This window comes from Phocoena sinus, chromosome 7 (assembly GCF_008692025.1).
Source record: "Phocoena sinus isolate mPhoSin1 chromosome 7, mPhoSin1.pri, whole genome shotgun sequence".
Lineage (NCBI taxonomy): Eukaryota > Metazoa > Chordata > Mammalia > Artiodactyla > Phocoenidae > Phocoena > Phocoena sinus.
The window spans coordinates 34,168,515-34,184,535 of record NC_045769.1 but is presented as its reverse complement, the minus strand read 5'-3'; the positions used below and the strand labels follow the sequence as shown (position 1 = coordinate 34,184,535).

At 36.6% G+C, this 16,021-nt stretch overlaps 1 protein-coding gene across 5 annotated transcripts in view; it reads right to left on the bottom strand.

The window, feature by feature from the left end:
• ALS2 (alsin Rho guanine nucleotide exchange factor ALS2) overlaps positions 1–16,021 on the bottom strand; it is an 87,375-nt gene that overhangs the window by 45,444 nt on the left and 25,910 nt on the right. For all 5 annotated transcript variants that reach the window (XM_032637747.1, XM_032637745.1, XM_032637744.1 and 2 more), the window contains exons 5-9: positions 15,577–15,934; positions 12,665–12,833; positions 11,648–11,744; positions 3,261–3,338; positions 402–584 (exon numbers count right to left, since the gene is read on the bottom strand). In XM_032637747.1, coding sequence (XP_032493638.1) covers positions 402–584; positions 3,261–3,338; positions 11,648–11,744; positions 12,665–12,833; positions 15,577–15,934 — 885 coding nt within the window. The remainder of the gene's footprint in view (positions 1–401; positions 585–3,260; positions 3,339–11,647; positions 11,745–12,664; positions 12,834–15,576; positions 15,935–16,021) is intronic.

Below are 16,021 nucleotides of genomic sequence, written 5' to 3'. Positions count from 1 at the left end.
GGACTCCATGAACACAGTCAGAAGACTTCGCTGTGAAATATGTATTTTAATATCCCTATGTGAGGGTGTTAATTCAACAAATATAGAATATTTACTATGAGGATCCAACAGTAAATGAGAGAGCCTAAAACCCCTACTCTTATGAATCTTACAGTAAAAGGGAGGACAGACAATAGACAAAATAAGTAAACTATGTAGTGTGTGGTATGATGATACACACTGTGGAAAGAAATAAGGCAGGAAAAGGAGATAAGGAGAGAAGGGGGATGGCAAGTTGGTTTGCAATTTTAAATACATTAGTCAGAGACACTTAATAACAGGCATACCATACAAAAGCAACAGAAACAAGAGACTTCTCATGTGTTATAGAATGTGGGCCTTAGGATCCAATTCCTGTTCACCTTACTACAGGAGAGAAGTATTGGAGTCTTAGTACCACTGTGATTCTCTGGAAGGTTGTCACCTTCTGTCGGGTCCTGTCGGCCACTGTAACATAATCCAGGCTGGAAGTCTTCGGTATCCACTAAAAACAGGGAATAATCCTGGCCTGCAGCTATACTCCAGACTCCATTTTCACTGTTCACCTGCAACAACAGGAGGACATTGGCTGTCCAAGATGAAGGAATCTGATGGAACTCCAAATCCACGGGAAATGGAACGTTAAGTTACTTGAACAGGTGGAGTACAAAGTCAGTCACACCTCTAGATGGCAAAACTCACCCAGCAATGTACCCGATTAACTGCAGAACTGATGCAGGAGTGAGAAGGAACCCTTGTTCAGCCTGTAAATTTAGAACTGGATTGTTTTATAAAAAACTGAAATTTAAAAAGATAAAACCATAGATTTGATTTTTTCACTGTTATTTTTGGAAGTTGCCACAGACTCAGCTTGTACTACAAAGGCCCAGAAACTTCTAGAGCCCTATTCTGACAGCTAGGACACACCTTTGTCCATACACATTCTGCTATGTGCACAAAAATCAAGGTGAAAAGAAAATCTAACAAGGCTAAATTCCATCCTGGACAACTAAACCCATGGGTGCTAAAGCTGTTTTCCCACTTGGAACTCACTACCTCTCTGATGTGACTTCACTGTGTCCCAGGATGTTGAAAAAGGCAGGACCCCTTAGAAGCCCATCTACATGGATCCCCTAGACCAGTGGTGCTCAACGAGTAGTCTTTGCAGCAGCAGCAGCAGCAGCAATCATCTAGGAACATGTGAGAAATGCACACTCAGGCCACATTGCTACTGGGGAGTCCGACCAGGCAACCTGCTTTGACAAGCTCTCCAGCTGATTCTGATGTATGCCAAAGTTTGAGAACCACTGCCTTAAATCAATGGTTTTCAAACCTTAGGATTCCACACAGTGACTCAGGAGCCACCATGGAAAGGCAGGTGCCAGGGTTTTGCCCCCAACCCACCTCCATCCTTCAACTAAAATAGTTCCACAGTTATCTGTTTTATGTAGGGGATTCTGCATAAGGTTTCATTTGAAGGAAGTGTTCTGCTAATGAAAACTACTGTCCCAGCCTGCAGACCCAGCTTCAGCCATGACTCGTATAAGAATAAGCAAAAAACTTCTAATCTGTTAGATTCTCTGTGTCTAGATAGGGTTCAAATCCTAGGTGATTAGGTGAATGTGTGTGTGTGTGTGTGTGTGTGTGTGTGTGTGTGTGAGCATGCACACACACGTCTCCACTACTTTATAGTTATCCTCTTCCAGCATGACATTATTTTCTCAAATTCAGGCTACCCAAATAACTGACTTCCTGTTGGTTTTGCAAAGAATGAATTAAAATTTTTGGAGAAGGAAAGAGTCGCCTTCTTAGTCTCTAATCAAAACTAATTCAGATCTCACTCTGCCTTGACTTTAATTCACATATTAATTAAAATGACTTCAAAATGTTTTTCTCACCCCTCCCCCCAAAAAACCCCCAAAATAATGATGTTGTATTTTCATACACACAGTTAAAGGGTAACAAAACTAAAACCTTATAACAAATTCTATTCTCTCTTGTCTGACTCTAAAATTTTAAATAAAAATTGTATTTCCAGCATCTCCATGCTATATTACAAAAGTTCCCTTAGTATGAATAGATGCATATTCTACTTTATTCAAATAACAGAAAACAAGGAACAGTGAGTTACCATATTTTTATTTGTGATAAAATATCAGAAATTGAATAGCTTACCACTAAAATGTTTTATGCTGAAAATATTTAAGATTGGAGCTAGAATTAACAACTGTTCCCTAATGTTTTATTTAAGTCTTTTCTTCCCAGTAAAATTAAGTTCACTGGAAGGAAAGGCAGCATGTAAAGGTCTTATATAGTGATGGACGCACAGTGTACACTGAATACATGAATCAGCAGAATATGTATTAACTATAGCTTATATGTGAATGATGTTCCTGAAACTGAAGTAACTATACTTTTTTAGTCTCTATTACTCAGTGGAGAGAGCATGTGTTGGGATAGGGGAGATATCAGAATCAAACTATGAATACATGAGCTCCACATTCCATTCTGTTAGCATACCAGGCTATCAGCATGCCTACTCCCTGCCAACAACACCCCCCAAAACAAACAAATCTTATATAAGGAGTCAATACTATTGATGAATTTTGTATTTCTGCAGGACGTTGTGGCAGAAAAAAAGGTTGAGAAACAGTCCTCTAAAACTGCATCAAAGGGACTAGAAGTTACCAATCTCTGAATAGCATTACATAAACTAAAACCAATTCACACAGCAGTGAAGAAATTATCTATGCTTTTAGCTTCCCTGTAGAAAATTAAAAGGGTTAGAAAAGGTTTTACTACTATGTATGTAAAAACAAAACAAACAAAACAAACCATCAAATAATGTTATACAAAAGTCACACTTAAAAGTCAAACTTAGGTGAGAGGTCAGAGTAGGCATTATTTGGTAGTATAAAGCTCAAAAGTCAATATCACAGTGCTAGAAACATTTGATTTAAAAGAATGAACTTGTTCATTTTTACTTAAAAAAAAAACAAACTATGAATGCACAATGAAGCCAAGAAGAAAAGAAATATACACTAACACATCAAAAAAAGGAAATGTTTAGCCTGAAAACAAGTGGCTTCACTTTTTTTTTTTTAACGTACATCATAACAAACTTAGGTTACAAGTATACAATTCTCCTAATTTTATAAAACAAGAAATGGAGAAATATAAAGTGTTCTAACTTAGAATTCTGGAATAAGTTGCTATAAAAGTTATCAAATTCACTAAAGTACCTTTACAAGACGAGGAACTGTTGTTGGAAAATCGGAATGCCCAAGTTGACCAAAGGTATTGCTACCCCACGAGTAAACCTATTAGAAAACAACAGGAGAGTCGGTAAGAGATGTGACTCTGAGTTTCCATGTCAATTCTGAACTTTTATAATAACATATATATACCAACAGTTACACACAGATTACTTATACTAGCTTTCCACTCTTTAGAATAACTAATAATAAGGAAATTCATTTTAAAACAAGACTGAGATAATGGGGAGATAGAGTACACAGTTAAGACACAGTCCAAGGATTAATAATAACAGTAACTAATATTTTGGGGGGGGTTATTACCTGCCAGACGTTGTTCTGAATATACTTTCTGTGTATTAATTAATGTTTCATTATCACAAGAACCCTTTTTTTAATAAGGAAATTGGCCCAGGGAGGTCACAAGTTTGTAAGCAGCAGGGCCAGGATTTAATCCCAGGAACTATCCTATACTGCCTCTTACAAAGAAAGCGATTTTTTAAAAAAAAGGTAAGTACCATGAAGAAAAAGTAATCATGATTTTTTACTCTGTGGATAGGAGTACTATGGAATGACTAGAGAGCCTTTTTATACATGAAGAGTTGCTGTAGGAGACACAAAAATACCTATGCTCCACTACAGACAAAAAACAACCAGATTGCAATGGCTATGTTTAATGAAAATGGTTTTGTTTATTCTGATTATAAAAGCAATTCATGATCACTGTACAAGACTGTGACAGTACGAAGAAATAAAAAGGAAGTGAAAACCACTGATGAATCAACCACTTAGAGATAACTACTGATACTACCTTGTTTTAGGAACATACACATATATCAGTATAATTCCAGAAATTTTAATATCTACTAGATATAATGAATATACAAAATGGGACTCTACTATCAATGCTGTTTTGTGACCTGATGTTTTTTATGTAATGCTCTGCACTGACATTTTTCTAGGTCAACAAGTACAGAGCTACAATATCATTTATAATAACTACATAAAACTCCACTGTGGGTATAGTTTAATCAATTACCTAACGAAGTAAGTACATTTATTAATAATTTCTTTCCAATTACTTAATATAAAAATTACATTTAAAATCCTTGGATATATATATTAGTGTATATATTTCCTTAAGATAAGTTCCTAGGCAAAGAACTCTGGGTCAATGAACACACATTCTGATTTTTGATACATACTGACAAACTGTCTTCCAGCAAAGTCCAGTGTACATTCCATTCCCACCAGCACTGTGTGTACCTTTTCCCCACACTCTCACCAACACTTAGTACTAAATGCAATCCTTGCTAACATGATAGGTGAGAAAATTTTGTTTTAATTTAAATCTGCTTACTGAGTAGTTGACCACCTTTTCATTTCTTGCTGGCCATTTCTATTTTTTCTTCTATGAATGACATACAAATGTCCTTTCACAATTTTTCTTTACGGACCAGGTAATAACACAGTCATATATGTTACAAATTTTTTTTCCTGTATGTTATGTATCTTAATTTAGTTTATGGGGTTTTTTTGGTTTGTGTTTTGGTTTATGCTGTATGGGACTGCTGAATTATTACGGAGACAAACATATCACCTTCACTTTCTAATTCCTGGTTTTGATGTCATGTCTTTTTCTACTCCTAAGATTACTGAAAAAAAAAATCACCTAACTGTGTTCTTACACCTGTAAGGTTTTATTTCTTAAAATCTACATCCTTACTCCATCTGGAATTAGAATATGTAAAGTTATCTTAATTTTCTTCTGGAAAAAAGAAGCCAGTGGTTCTAACAGTACTTAATGAACACTCAGTCTTGTTTTTCCAACTGATTTGAAATGCCCACTTTTTATCATAGACTAAATTCTCATATACACTTGGGTCTATTTCAATTCTACAGGTATATTTCTGTTATAATAATCTGCTTGTAGTTTTATAATATATTTTATAAGGATAATTCTTACTCTTCCTTTCTGTTCTTTTTCAGAATTTATGTGGCAACTCCTACGTTTATTCTCCTAGAATACTTTTGGGAATCACTTTATTAAGTTGTAAATATTCTATTGGAATATTTGGGGATTGTACAGAATTTACACTCTACTGATTTAATAATCTAGGAGAAATGGCATTTTTGCAATGTTGATTCTTCTCATCTAAAAATAAAATTTCTTGACAACAATCCTGCAGCCTGTGGAACAAAAACCACATTCACAGAAAGATAGACAAGTTGAAAAGGCAGAGGGCTATGTACCAGATGAAGGAACAAGATAAACGCCCAGAAAAACAACTAAATGAAGTGGAGATAGGCAACCTTCCAGAAAAGAATTCAGAATAATGATAGTGAAGATGATTCAGGACCTCGGAAAAAGAATGGAGGCAAAGATCGAGAAGATGCAAGAAATATTTAACAAAGACCTAGAAGACTCAACAACAAACAAACAGAGATGAAAAATACAATAACTGAAATGAAAACTACACTAGAAGGAATCAATAGCAGAATAACTGAGGCAGAAGAACAGATAAGTGACCTGGAAGACAGACTGGTGGAATTCACTGCTGCAAACAGAATAAAGAAAAAAGAATGAAAAGAAATGAAGACAGCCTAAGAGACCTCTGGGACAACATTAAACACAACAACATTTGCATTATAGGGGTCCTAGAAGGAGAAGAGAGAGAGAAAGGACCAGAGAAAATATTTGAAGAAATTATAGCTGAAAACTTCCCTATCATGGGAAAGGAAATAGCCACCCAAGTCCAGGAAGTGCAGAGAGTCCCATACAGGATAAACCCAAGGAGAAACACACCGAGACACATAGTAATCAAATTGGCAAAAATTAAAGACAAAGAAAAATTATTAAAAGCAGCAAGGGAAAAACGACAAATAACATACAAGGGAACTCCAACAAGATTAACAGCTGATTTCTCAGCAGAAACTCTACAAGCCAGAAGGGAGTGGCAAGATATACTGAAAGTGATGAAAGGGAAGAAGCTACAACCAAGATGACTCTACCTGTCAACGATCTCATTCAGATTTGATGGAGAAATCAAAAACTTTACAGACAAGCAAAAGCTAAGAGAATTCAGCACCACCACACCAGCTCTACAACAATGCTAAAGGAACTTCTCTAAGTGGGAAACACAAGAGAAGAAAAGAACCTACAAAAGCAAACCCAAAGCAATTAAGAAAATGGGCATAGGAACATACATAGGGATAATTACCCTAAACGTGAATGGATTAAATGCTCCAACCAAAAGACACAGGCTTGCTGAGTGGATACAAAAACAAGACCCATATATATGCTATCTACAAGAGACCCACTTCAGACCTAGGGACACATTCAGACTGAAAGTGAGGGGATGGAAAAAGATATTTCATACAAATGGAAATCCAAAGAAAGCTGGAGTAGCAATACTCATATCAGATAAAATAGACTTTAAAATAAAGAATGTTACAAGAGACAAGGAAGGACACTACATAATGAACAGGGGATCAATCCAAAAAGAAGATATAACAATTATAAATATATATGCACCCAACATGGGAGCACCTCAATACATAAGGCAACTCTTAACAGCTATAAAAGAGAAAAATCAACAGTAACACAAAAATAGTGGGGGACTTTAACACCTCACTTAACCTAATGCACAGATAATCCAAACATAAAATTAGTAAGGAAACACAAGCTTTAAATGACACAATAGACCACATAGATTTAATTGATATTTATAGGACATTCCATCCAAAAACTGCAGATTACACTTTCTTCTCAAGTGCACATGGAACATTCTCCAGGATAGATCACATCTTGGGTCACAAATCAAGCCTCAGTAAATTTAAGAAAACTGAAATCACAGCAAGTATCTTTTCTGACCACAGTGCTATGAGATTAGAAATGAATTACAGGGGAAAAAACGTAAAAAACACAAACACATGGAGGCTAAACAATACATTACTAAATAACCAAGAGGTCACTGAAGATATCAAAGAGGAAATCAGAACATACCTAGACACACATGACAATGAAAACATGACAATCCAAAACCTATGGGATGCAGCAAGAGCAGTTCTAAGAGGGAAGTTTACAGCTATACAAGCCTACCTCAAGAAACAGGAAAAATCTCAAATAAACAATCTAACCTTACACCTGAAGGAACTAGGGAAACAAGAACAAACAAAACCCAAAGTTAGCAGAAGGAAAGAAATCATAAAGATCAGAGCAGAAATAAATGAAATAGAAACAAAGAAAACAATAGCAAAGATCAATAAAACTACAAGCTGTTTCTTTGAGAAGATAAACAAAATTGATAAACCGTTAGCCAGACTCATCAAGAAAAAGAGGGAGAGGACTCAAATCAATAAAATTAGAAATGAAAAAGGAGAAGTTACAACAGACACCGCAGAAATACAAAGCATCCTAAGAGACTACTGCAAACAACTCTATGCCAATAAAATGGACAACCTGGAAGAAACAGACAAATTCTTAGAAAGGTATAACCTTCCAAGGCTGAACCAGGAAGAAATAGAAAATATGAACAGACCAATCACAAGTAACGAAATTGAAAGTGTGATTAAAAATCTTCCAACAAACAGAAGTCCAGGACCAGATGGCTTCACAGGTGAATTCTATCAAACATTTAGAGAAGAGCTAACAACCATCCTTCTCAAACTCTCCAAAAAATTGCAGAGGAAGGAACACTTCCAAACTCATTGTATGAGGCCACCATCACCCCGATACCAAAACCAGACAAAGATACTACAAAAAAAGAAAATTACAGACCAATATCACTGATGAATATAGATGCAAAAATCCTCAACAAAATACTAGCAAACAGAATCCAACAACACGTTAAAAGGATCATACACCATGATCAAGTGGGATTTCTCCCAGCGATGCAAGGATTCTTCAATACATGCAAAGAAATCAATGTGATACACCATATTAACAAGCTGAAGAATAAAAACCACATGATCATCTCAATAGATGCAGAAAAAGCCTTTGACAAATTCAACACCCATTTATGAAAAAAACTCTCCAGAAAGTGGGCATAGAGGCAACCTACCTCAACATAATAAAGGCCATGTACGACAAACCCACAGCAAACATCATTCTCAATGGTGAAAAACTGAGAGCATTTCCCCTAAGATCAAGAACAAGAAAAGGATGTCCACTCTCACCATTATTATTCAACATAGTTTTGGAAGTCCTAGCCATGGCAATCAGAGAAGAAAAAGAAATAAAAGGATACAAATTGGAAAAGAAGAAGTAAAACTGTCACTGTTTGCAGATGACATGATACCATACATAGAGAATCCTAAAGATGGCACCAGAAAACTACTAGAGTCTATCAATGAATTCGGTAAAGTTGTAGGACACAAAATTAATGCACAGAAATCTCTTGCATTCCTATATACTAATGATGAAAAATCTGAAAGAGAAATTTAGGAAACATTCCCATTTACCATTGCAACAAAAAGAATAAAATACCTAGGAATAAACCTACCTAGGGAGACAAAAGATCTGTATGCAGAAAACTATAAGACACTGATGAAAGAAATTAAAGATGATACCAACAGATGGAGAGATATACCATGTTCTTGGATTAGAATAATCAATACTGTGAAAATGACTATACTGCCCAAAGCAATCTACAGATTCAATGCAATCACTATCAAATTACCAATGGCATTTTTTACGGAACTAGAACAAATTATCTCAAAATTTGTATGGAGACACAAAAGACCCTGAATAGCCAAAGCAGTCTTGAGGGGAAAAAAAGGAGCTGGAGGAATCAGACTCCCTGACTTCAGACTATACTATACAAAGCTACAGTAATCAAGACAATATGGTACTAGCACAAAAACAGAAACATAGATCAATGGAACAAGATAGAAAACCCAGAGATAAACCCACGAACCTATGGTCAACTAATCTTTGACAAAGGAGGCAAAGATATACAATGGAGAAAGGACAGTCTCTTCAATAAGTGGTGCTGGGAAAACTAGACAGTTACATGTAAAACAATGAAATTAGAACACTCCCTAGTACCATACACAAAAATAAACTCAAAATGGATTCGAGACCTAAATGTAAGACCGGATACTATAAAACTCTTAGAGGAAAACATAGGAAGAACACTCTTTTTTTTTTTTTTTTTTTTTGCGGTACGCGGGCCTCTCACTGTTGTGGCCTCTCCCGTTGCAGAACACAGGCTCTGGACGTGCAGGCTCAGCAGCCATGGCTCACGGGCCTAGCCGTTCTGCGCCATGTGGGTTCTTCCCAGACCGGGGCACGAACCCGTGTCCCCTGCATCAGCAGGCGGACTCTCAACCACTGCGTCACCAGGGAAGCCCCGAAGAACACTCTTTGACATAAATCACAGCAAGATCTTTTTTGACCCACCTCCTAGAGTAATGGAAATAAAAAGAAAAATAGACAAATGGGACCTAATGAAACTTCAAAGCTTTTGCACAGCAAAAGAAACCATAAAAAAGACGAAAAGACAACCCTCAGAATGGGAGAAAATATTCGCAAACGAATCAACAGACAAAGGATTAATCCCCAAAATATATAAACAGCTCATGCAGCTCAATACTAAAGAAACAAACAAGCCAATCCAAAAATGGCAGAAGACCTAAATAGATATTTCTACAAAGAAGACATACAGATGGCCAAGAAGCACATGAAAAGCTGCTCAACATCACTAATTATTAGAGAAATGCAAATCAAAACTACAATGAGGTATCACCTCACACCAGTTAGAATGGGCATCATCAGAAAATCTACAAACAACAAATGCTGGAGGGAGTGTGGAGAAATGGTAACCCTCTTGCACTGTTGGTGGGAATGTAAATTGATACAGCCACTATGGAGAACAGTATGGAGGTTCCTTACAAAACTAAAAATAGAACTACCATATGACCCAGCAATCCCACTACTGGGCATATACCCAGAGAAAACCAGAATTCAAAAAGACACATGCACCCCAATGTTCATTGCAGCACTGTTTACAATAGCCAGGTCATGGAAACAACCTAAATGCCCATCAACAGACGAATGGATAAAGAAGTTGTGGTACATATATACAGTGGAATATTAACCATAAAAAGGAACAAAACTGAGTCATTTGTTGAGACGTGGATGGATCTAGAGACTGTCATACAGAGTGAAGTAAGTCAGAAAGAGAAAAACAAATATCGTATATTAACGCATGTATGTGGAACCTAGAAAAATGATACAGATGAACCGGTTTGCAGGGCAGAAGTTGAGACTCAGATGAACAAACATATGGAAACCAAGTGGGGGAAAACCGTGGTGGGGTGGGTATGGTGGTGTGCTGAATTGGGCGATTGGGATTGACATGTATACACTGATATGTATAAAATGGATGACTAATAAGAACGTGCTGTATAAAAAAATAAATAAAATTCAGAAAATAATAAAAATAAAATTTCTCTCTTTACTCCTATTTTCTTTTATAACTTAGAAGAGTTCTTGAATTTGTGTCATGTGGGCTCTACACTTTTCCTGTTAACGATGTTCCTATTTCCTTAATACTTTTGTTGTAATTGTGAACAGCTTCTTTTTCCCCAAGTATGCTTTCTGCTTCACCTTATGTATTAAAGAAAGCTAGCAATTTTTATGCTTATTTTGTAACTTGCCACCTTCCTAATTTCTTATTTTTAAGCTTTTTGATGATTCATATGTTAATAAAAATAAAATTATCCTTTTCTTTCCTAATATTTATATTTATTTATATGAGCTATAATAGCTTTTTGGCTATCCTACTATGTGATAGTTAAAATAAAGCACTTAAAGGTTTTAGAATCTTTTATTGACTTTTCTTAAAAAGATAAAGGGACTGATGAAGAATCATTATATGAATATATTTAAGAATAAGTTTGAAAAACTACTTTCCTTAGGAGGGTTTATGCATATGGGCATGGTTTTAAATGATTCTGGAGGTCACTTTCAGGTCCCACAATTTTAAGAGAGAAATGCGTTTTGGTTTCTTAGCGTCTTACTTATGGATTTTCTTCATCAGAAAACAGAAATTCACCAATACCCTAGAAAACTCAGTGCTATTTTTCCATAAGAGCACGTTATAGAAAGCTTCTCTGTCAAGTAGGCCAATGTTGAATCCAAAGTCTACAGTCACATGTGTGACTTTAGCCAAGTTACGTAATTTCTCTAAACCTCCCTTTCCTCACCTGTAAAATGGAAATAATACAATGCAACGTAAAACACTGAAAAGACCAAATGAGATACAGGATTGTTGCCTGACACACAGCATATACTCAATAAATGATGGTCCAATCTCATCAGGTTGGCCTTCCACGAAATTAAGATCAGCTTTTAATAGTTTGTCTCCTACCTGGGATTTCGCAGTAAGTGCAAGAGAATGGTAACCACCTGCCTCCAGATGGATTACTTCTTTACCATCCAGACATTTTACACACAATGGTTGAAGCCTTAAAGAAAAACATACACAGACACATACAAATTCAAAGTAAGAAGTATTCTCAGCAAGAATCATGGCCTTTCTCAAATTACGGAGTAAGTGCTTTCAAGTAAAAGTAAATATTTCAAAAGAAAACATTAAAATAAAAATACTGGATGTATGTTCAATCTACTCCTAAATATAAATAATTTTGAATGGTTTCAACCTAATCTTTGTCTATTAATCACTAATTAACCACCATAGTTCAGAATCTGTTAAGAATCATAAAACAACTGAATGATTCATATGGCAGAGAATATACTTAGGACAATGAAATACAACCAAAGAGGGGAGTTGTCATTTTTTTAACATATTAGTTGCTTTCACTCTGCTAGGAATAAGAGACATTTATATTAACTGGCTATTTTAGATAATCATTCTATTTACACACTTTCACAAATATCTATTGTTAATATCATAAGAGTTTCTCTTAAACAAAACAGTTTTTCCGTGATCTACATGAATAGACATGGTTTATTACTGTGGTTATAGTTATTCTGGCAGCAGCAGATAGACCTCTTTCAGGTAAAAAAAAAAATTGTTGGTTGTGTTTTATAAGTTAAAAATTTGAACCATTCACGTGTTCCAATGAAATACAATCTTATCCCAAACACCCCTTTTTGTATTCTAAGATGAATATACATCAAAGAAGAGATGGAAAGATATACCATAGATACTTAAGTCCTTTATTACTAGAAACAAATTCAAGACTAAGACTGATTGGGGTGGGAGGTATTTGTTTTGTTTTTTATCAGAGTTAATGGTGTATAATAATCTAGAGTTAGAAGAAACCAGATTTCCTCTATGAGGAAATGAGATTTGGAGACCTTCACCAGGAGAGAGGTTATTTGTTTAAGCTAATTTCTAACAGTAAACACTGGCAGCACTCACCTAGGCAGAACATCACCATGCCCCAGCTGTCCTTCCTTCCCTTTCCCCCAGGTCCACACCTCTGTTCTCAGAGAAGGCAGGAGCGCATCCGCTTCTCCACTGTATGTAGGGGTCAGAACCACTGTCCGCGTTTTCACCCTTGCAGCTTTTCTCAAGAGCCTGGGGGAGACTGAAAACAAACCAGAGATATCATGAGGGAGTAGATGGGTGAGATAAAAGGTACCACTTTAATGAACTGTTGATTTTCAAAGAAATACACTAACATGGTATTTGTGAAGCATATTCTACAGGTTCTCTGCAAAATGGGGATTAAGTAGTCAAATGAGTTTGGTAAACACTGCCTACTGCATTCTTTCCTCCCCCCTACCTGCCCTGTAGAGATTCACACACATGCATTAGCATGCTAAAGGTACTGAAAAGTCCTGCAATTAAAAGCCCTGTTTAAATCTGTTTAACCCTGCCCCACTTCCAAACACTTAGCCACAAAATCCTTTTTTGTATAACATTTGTTATACAGAATGTCTACGTGACATCCTATGGAACTGGTATTCTAAAGAATAAGCTTAACAAAATACTACATTAAGGCTAACAAATATTTTTCCCATTTCAAAGCAGAGTTAAAAGTCAAGCCTTTCTGGGCTTCCCTGGTGGCGCAGTGGTTGAGAGTCCGCCTGCCGCTGCAGGGGACACGGGTTCGTGCCCCGGTCCGGGAGGACCCACGTGCCGCGGAGCGGCTGGGCCCGTGAGCCATGGCCGCTGAGCCTGCGCGTCCGGAGCCCGTGCTCCGCAACGGGAGAGGCCACAACAGTGAGAGGCCCGCGTACCGCAAAAAAAAAAAAAACACCTAATGAGGGCCATGATCTAATCAGTACTAAAACTAGATCATTTCAATATTATAATTAGTGCCACAGGGAAAGAGTACTTGAAGATATTTAATAAGCCTGTAAAAAAAGAAAAAGTTAAGCCTTTTCAAATTAAGGTCTAAGGTCAAGCATACTATAAATATTGTAACAAAAGATTTATTTTAGACATAAAACTTAAAAGTTTCTACAGTGAGGAAATGGTTATGAATGGGAAGTACTAAAAAGATTTTGTATTTTGCTGCCTACTTTAAATTATTTTATAGAGAAGTTAATATTTAAAAAAAAGAATGCTGACATCTTTTAGAGTGTTCAAAATTGTAACAAAGGCGTACAACACTGTGTAAATCTTGTACACCAATCTGGTGACAGGATATGTTTTGAAGAAAATCATCAAATGTCACTAGGTATAGACTTAAGTCACTTGGTCATTAAGTTGTGGGCCACAAAGAAAGTGATCATCCCCGGCTAAGATCACAATCTTTTCTGGTGAATGTATCATCCACTCGTACATACGAAGACTCAAATACACCTACTTGAGGTTTCCTCAAAGATGTATTCTAGATCATTTTAAAAGAGAGAGAAAAAGAGTACATGGAAAAGTTTTTCTAAAGATACTTTAAGTTTACTAAGTAAAATTTAACCTAAAGAAATAAGTCTGTTAGTAGAATTGCATATTTCACATGGTCTAATGGCATGACAAAAATCAATATCCCACATTTGTGGTTCAAGGAGATCTCAAATATTATATTATTCTGAAAATGCTAAAGGACATTTCAGAATGAGAACATTTTGGCCCAAGATTATTCTTCAGACTTAGCAGAATTCATGGGATACACACACACACACACACACACACACACACACACACACATATAAAATCAGGACTAGGGTTTTATTTGCACAGATGAATCTAGTGGCAATGAGAATCAGGAGGCAGGATAGCAAAAGTACTCAGTGGCACAAGAGAGAGCAATAAGTAGAACACAGGTAGGGAATAGGGACATAGCAGAAAAGGTAAGTTTTAGTCTAGTCTAGTATTCCTAACTTCCTAACCACTGGTTTATACCATTTTGTGCAAAGCTCTAAACTATAGCCCATGGGTCAAATACAGTCCACTGCCTGTTTTTGTAAATAAAGATTTATTGGAATATAGCTCATTTATTAATGTATTATCTATGACTGCTTTTAAGCAAAGTCAAGTAGTTGTAACAGAGACTGTATGGCCTACAAATCACAAAATATTTCTCTTTAGCTCTTTATAGAGAAAGTTTGCCAGGAACTCCCTGGTTCAGTAGTTAGGACTCTGCGCTTTCACTGCCAAGGGCACAGGTTCAATTGCTGGTCAGGGCAAAAAAAAAAAGAGAAACTTTGCCAACCCCTGGTTGATCTAATCCAATACTTCTTGAACTTTAATGTGCATGTTAATCACCTTGGGATCTTGTTATAATGTATATTCTGATTCACTAAGTTTGGTATGCAGCCTGAAATCCTGCATTTCTAACAAACTCCCAGATGATGCTGATGTTGCTGGTCTGCAGGCCACCTTGAGAAGCAAAAGTCTAGATGACTGAGACTCCTGAACTGAGTGAGAAATGTAGAAGAAACAACTGTGCAATATTCTCAATATTCTAAGAAGTTGATTGCTAATGGTTTCAGAAAATGAAGCTTTCTCTTATTGAAGCTTAAAACCATCCTCACTTTCAGGGCGTAAGTACATTAACTCCTCATTGACACAATGATCACATCTGCAACTTCATCGATCTGGAGTCCAGGCCCACCCAGGAAATAAGGAGGCTACTGCTACATTCCAGAACAATCAAATAAGACTCAAAACAAGGTTCATAAGCAGAAGCAGGTATTATGAAAAAGTGAGGGTCTGAAGTTATTTCTAAAGCAGAGAAACATGTAGCTTTTAAAAAGCTATTTAATTAAATAAATTTTGACATATGAATATGTTAGGAAAGCGAATTTATTATAACATGGCATGTGATGTCAGGAGCATCTTGGATTCACCAAAAGTCAACTCACAAAAGCCGGTTATTTCCTTACCTTGTGACAACAATCCAGGGAGAGAGAGTCTTCGGCTGCCTCCCTCTGATTCTTCTTCTCTGATATCCACAAGACTTGAACTCTTCTTTCCTTGCATTGACTCCTGTTTAACCTGTTCTTCTCTGCTATCTTTCAGACCGTCTGGGCCTATGGGACTACTGCCTGCCTGAGCTCCAGGTTCACAAGGGGCTGTACTATAAAAGTTCATAACTTTCCTAAGAGACAAGGTCCCAGCTTCATATGTAGCAGCCACTCTCACACCGACAGCAGATGCACAAGAGACCACTAGGCTGTTCAGGGCTGAAGTGCTTGTGGTTGCTGGGCTGTGAAGATTAGGAATCGCTTCTGCTACAAGAGGCTAAAATATACACACGTAAAAAAGGATATAAAAATACAACCCCATATACAACAAGCAAGCAATAAAAAGAAAGTGTAACATCTATCA